This window comes from Nelumbo nucifera, chromosome 1 (assembly GCF_055504915.1).
Source record: "Nelumbo nucifera cultivar China Antique chromosome 1, China Antique-T2T, whole genome shotgun sequence".
Lineage (NCBI taxonomy): Eukaryota > Viridiplantae > Streptophyta > Magnoliopsida > Proteales > Nelumbonaceae > Nelumbo > Nelumbo nucifera.
The window spans coordinates 4,747,169-4,752,424 of record NC_142649.1 but is presented as its reverse complement, the minus strand read 5'-3'; the positions used below and the strand labels follow the sequence as shown (position 1 = coordinate 4,752,424).

General features: G+C 36.7%; 1 protein-coding gene across 3 annotated transcripts; it reads left to right on the top strand.

Annotated features, from left to right (window-relative positions):
* Positions 1-782: 782 nt before the first annotated feature.
* Positions 783-4,875, top strand: LOC104605234 (WAT1-related protein At3g30340-like). 3 transcript variants are annotated; one of them, XM_010269911.3, is made up of 6 exons: positions 783-1,066; positions 1,154-1,216; positions 1,441-1,759; positions 1,851-2,009; positions 3,232-3,380; positions 4,535-4,875. In XM_010269911.3, exons 1-6 carry the CDS (start codon positions 867-869, stop codon positions 4,653-4,655), a joined length of 1,011 nt encoding a protein of 336 aa, XP_010268213.1. In that variant the 5' UTR covers positions 783-866; the 3' UTR covers positions 4,656-4,875. The 3 variants fall into 3 exon arrangements, with proteins under 3 accessions (XP_010268213.1, XP_010268214.1, XP_088743019.1); XM_010269912.3 differs by lacking the exon at positions 1,154-1,216; XM_088886893.1 differs by lacking the exon at positions 3,232-3,380.
* The last annotated feature ends 381 nt before the right edge of the window (positions 4,876-5,256 follow it).

Sequence of the window (5,256 nt, the reverse complement as noted above, 5' to 3'; positions counted from 1 at the left end):
AACTTGTGTGTACAGTTGTACACAGATATTTCAATTGATGCAATGGCAACAGAACGGGATTAGCATGTGTGTGGGTTCTTGTTCAACTCAAATCAATCCAAAATCCAATTAAGTCTGACCCAACACAATATTCTGAATGGGCCTATTGACATATATCTTTGATGCCTTTTATTTCTATTTTAATATTTTTAACAAATTGATTCAAGTGTCAGTAGTTTATCCCCTGAAAGTCAAGCCCCAAAACATTCACTATAGGGGCAAATCTAAGGGTCGCTGATACAATATATATTGGCCGATACACCCCGATACATTGCAAAATTTCAATGTTTGTCCAATACTAATCCAACAGGGTCTCAAGTTTACCTCTTAACCTGATCCGCTGACACCCCTACCATCAATCAATGTTGTAAAACTTTCGACAACTGTTCAATGGGATGGATCACAATTAATTTGACCGCTTAATTGAACGGTTGGTCTTTTCAAACCGCGAAAACCGTCACTTAACTGTATGTCATCAGTTCCCAATTTTCGTGGTTAACTGTCCGCTCCGATCCAAGTCTTACAACAATTCCTCTAATCATGGGGCTGCTACTGAGAAAATATAATGCTGCACAGACGTGATGCAAGTAAACTCCACCTCACCACAGTCAACCAGAGCATTCTTGTAGAAAGAGGAAGAACCTAACGGTCATAATAGAATATCAAAATACCTAACGGCCATTAGCCGCCATGAACAACATAAACTACCATTTGCTAGCTCTTCATCCCCGCAGTATAAGTGAGTGATGAAGAATTATTGTAGGAACTAAGAAACCATCACTTGCTCTTGAACTCCCCACTTGGAGGAGTTAGAAGAGTGAGCAAAGATGGTGGCCTCGTCTCTGAAGAATGGTGCCACAAAGATAGCTCCACATGCTGCTATGATCCTTGTTCAGCTAATAGCTGCAAGTTATATCGTCTTAAGCAAGGTTATTTTGGTAGATGGAATAAGCTCCAGTGTATATCTTGTCTATCAATTCATATTAGCCACCATTTTCATGGCAGTCTTGGCATTTTTCCTTGAAAGGTAAATGCAGTTAATTGAGTAGAGAATTTAATTAGTTTTTGAATTGAAGTTTCATTGATCTAATTAACGAGATGTTGATCATTTCAGAAGGACTAGACCTCCCCTTACAAAATCAATTGCAATGTGGATTTTTTTACTTGCTTTTGTGGGGTATCTCTCTCTCTCTCTCTCACACACACACAATCAGAATTGAGAAATCAGCTTTGAGTCTGTTTGATACTAATTTTCAAGGGCCGATTATTTTTCTATTAAAGTTACTACTCAATGCCATGTCGTTGGATGCTTATTATTCTTTAATTTTCTAATTAAAGACTACTAATCTTTAATTGTCGATTTTCTAATTTCCTAGAACTCATTCTCTTTGTACTATGTAGGATAACAATTCCACAAAACCTTGTAGTGGGATGCTTATACTTCATATCGAGCACAATAGAAGCTTCAGTTTTCAACTTGGTACCTGTGTTCACATACATTTTGTCTGTAATCTCAAGGCAAGAAGCACTTGAACTAAACACATGGTGGGGTAGAGGCAAGATATTTGGAACCCTTTTATCTGTTTCTGGGGCCCTCACCCTCATGCTATGGCGTGGATCATCTGTTTCTCTTCTCACTTCAACTTTGGGTGATTGGTTGCTTGGCCTCTTTATGGTTCTTTTTGGCATCCTTTCCTACAGTGCATGGATTTTGATGTTGGTGAGTCTTTAGTACACCACCTAAAATAGAACATTAGAACTCCTCTCTCTCTCTCTCTTTCTCTCTCTCTGATGGTAGCTTGCATTTGCAGAGGCCCATGATGGAAATATATCCAGCTGAGTTCTCGTTGACTGCAATCATGTTCTTCTTTGGAACATTACAAACAAGTGTAGTGGCTGCAATTTTAAGCCGTGAAGCATCAGATTGGAAGCTGAAATGGGATTTAGAGCTCTTAAGCATAGTCTTTGGTGTAAGTACTGATCTTTCCGAGTTGATAGTTTTGACCATATTTAGAACAAAAGAAGGTTATATGACTACAAAGCATGATTATCCTCCTCCATTTGCTCCGATTTTCCATGGCAATTCAAAATTTTTACTTACATGTGTCTATCTGGTAGTCAGAGCTACCTCCAAAGAAAAATCAGTCTGACTCGGACGAAGAAAAGTCAAAATAGAAAAAAACAAAAAATAAGAACAAAGACGAAAATTCTTTTTGGCAATTGCTCTACATTAGAAGATTTAATCCATAATTAAAAAACTTCGTAGTTCTAGATGAGTTGATTAATTTGAACAAATGGGTCCTGTGGTTTCCTTCCTAGGTGGTTCTGATTACTAAGATCGATACAGTTTGTTCAGCCTCTTCTGCCATAGTGCATAACTTCTATAATTAAGATGTAAACTTAAAAAACATTACGGAAAGCTTGGGCTCTATAGCAACGTAACTCATCCAATAGAAATCCTTAAAGCCGTGTTTTGGTTTGTGAAACTCCTTAATTTTCTCTCAATTTTCTATTTTTCTCTCTTTTTTTTCTGTCAAACCAAACACGGCCTAAAAGAAATGTATTAGTGATTGAGAACAAATTGTCTTCTTCTACAGTCATTTAGGCGGCTCTCGGAACAAGCCTTTTTGGGTAGCTTCTTCAAAGCAGCTAAAAATAAAGCTTCGGTTCAACTAGGCTGGTTCAGCTGCATAAATGACATAACCCATGTTTATTGACAACCGGCTTAGCTGCCTAAGAAGTTAAGGAAGTTGGAAAATCTTGGCAAGGTGCTCTGTATAAAGTCGAAAAGGCCGAGAGGGGACAACCCTTCAACTGGATGACTGACAGCCAATTTGGCTCCCGGATTTTTCACCAAACATAGCTATAGGATGTCCAGCCAGAAGCTTATCGGCTTCAGCTCTCCCAATGGGCACTATGTGTGAAACTAAGCCCTCCCAAATGGAACCCATGTTTCCTACTCACAGTACTCAGCAGCCGCACATCTCACAATACAAGATAGCAATATGTGGCTGCAATTCAAAACGGGTAGACTGTGAGTAGAGAACAGTGGGCATGAAATCCGGGCATTGGACCCAGATCTAGCTAGATCAGGGCATAGACTGAAGCAATATTAATATATCAGGAACTTAGGCTTTACGTGCATTGACTTAAGTGGTAACCATAATATGGTCTATTGATTGTGTGATATAGGGAGTTTTAAACAGCGGGCTGGCTTACCTCTTATTAACATGGGGAGCGTCTATCAAGGGACCAATTTTTGTTGCTGCATTTACACCGCTAACCTTCGTTTTCGCAGCCATCATGGAGACAACTTTGGGCTCCACTTTGTACCTTGGAAGGTAATTTCCCTTTTCTTTAACTCGAACATTCAACTCCATGATCAGGAAGTACTTTTGTTTTGGGTACTCTTTCTTTTCAGGCATTTTGGTTGAGGTCTCAGACACTGTCTCTTGGTCCATCTGAAATAGTAAATTTGAAGGCCAGGTTCAACCCTATTTTGTTAGCATTTACACTGAGCTACAAGTTGTAGCCAATGGACAAACCAAAGTAGGATTACCTCAGGTTATTGTTAAACTTGGCTTCTCATCTACACCCTTAGCCACTCACAAATCCTTTATAATAATATACAGTAGAAACAGCCCCAATTTTGTTGAAACTTTTCCTACATAGATTCTGTTTATGCCTTATTCCTCTAGTATAGTAGTATATATAGGTGCTTATGCAGTGCAAATCTGAATCAGATAGAAATTTTGCACCTGATTCAGTTTTGCATCCGCTTGTTTGTATTTATGATTTGCATTTCTACCTAATATTATAAAATGTATATTACTTTTATCTCATTTTCACTCGCTAGCAGTAGTGAATATTTTGTCTCATTTGCACCACCTCCTTACTTCCATCAATTTCTCTCTCATATAAAGTGGGGATTTCTTACTTTACTCAATGCAAATATATACAATACAAATACATACAAAATACAAGGTTTTGCATTCTAAATATTTGTATTTATACTCCTTTCAAACTGAGCCTAAGCAAATAACTCTCCTCCTTTCACCACTCTCTTTCATATAAAGTGGAGATACACATCATGTTTGTTCTCATAAACAAATGAAACAAAGTCAAATCTACAGTAAAAGTAAACCAAAAATTTAATTTACACCGAGCCCATGTCCTCTCATACATTCACAGCAAACAAACTTGGGAAGAGTGCAAATACAAATACACACAATGCAAAACCTCATATATGGTATTTCTAAATCGTATGTTTGCATTTGCACTCTTCTTAAAATGAGCCAACTAAAATTTGAAACATTTATTAATGCATCTACGTACCATATATGCTTGCTTTGCCATATCCAGAGACCTTCAATTTAGCTCATATTGTTACCAATCACATTCATGCCTTGAAATCTTAGCCAAGCATAGGCACATATATGAGGACACAAAACAGTTTAAGATATTTAAATCTTTAACCTTTTTTTTTTTGTTGCAGTATTGTTGGATCAATCGTGATAGTTCTGGGGCTCTACATATATTTATGGTCAAAATCAAAAGAAGAAGCGCATAGCTCTATGGAAGGGGACGACTGTATTACATCTTCTCTTCTTCCATAATTTGCAGAATTAGAGGAAATACTTCATACCAAGTAAACTTATGGCAGAATTTAAGGGAATCATTCGATCAAAGGTTTTTTTTAGTAAATATTTAATTAAAGGTATAAGCACCTCATAATCCCAAATGTATCGCCCATATATCCTTTAATGGACCAAAGATATTTTCCACGTCATGGAATTTCCCGTTTGGAAGAATTTTATTTTCTTTGTTTTTTGTCTCTATTATCGCAGAAGAAGATTGCATCAATACATTAAAAATATTATAAAAATTAAAAGTGAAAAAAATGAATATCGTTTGTTTTGTAGAGGCAGTATTAATTAGACGAGTCCCGAGATTTCCTGCACATTTTTCTGTACATCCTACCATAATGTGCCAGTCTCACACAATTAAACTCTTACACGTGTGAATTGATTAACAGATGTTAAGAGAACTTCGCTTCTTTACTTTTATTTTTTTTAATATTAAAAATAGAAAAAAACCAGTTCTCCTTCACTATTGGTTATGAGGACTATTTCTATAAGCTCTCTGTAATAGAGGAAAAATTAAGTAAAATTGATTTCTTTTGCAACAAAGTGTAAATAATAAAATTTATTGTTTATT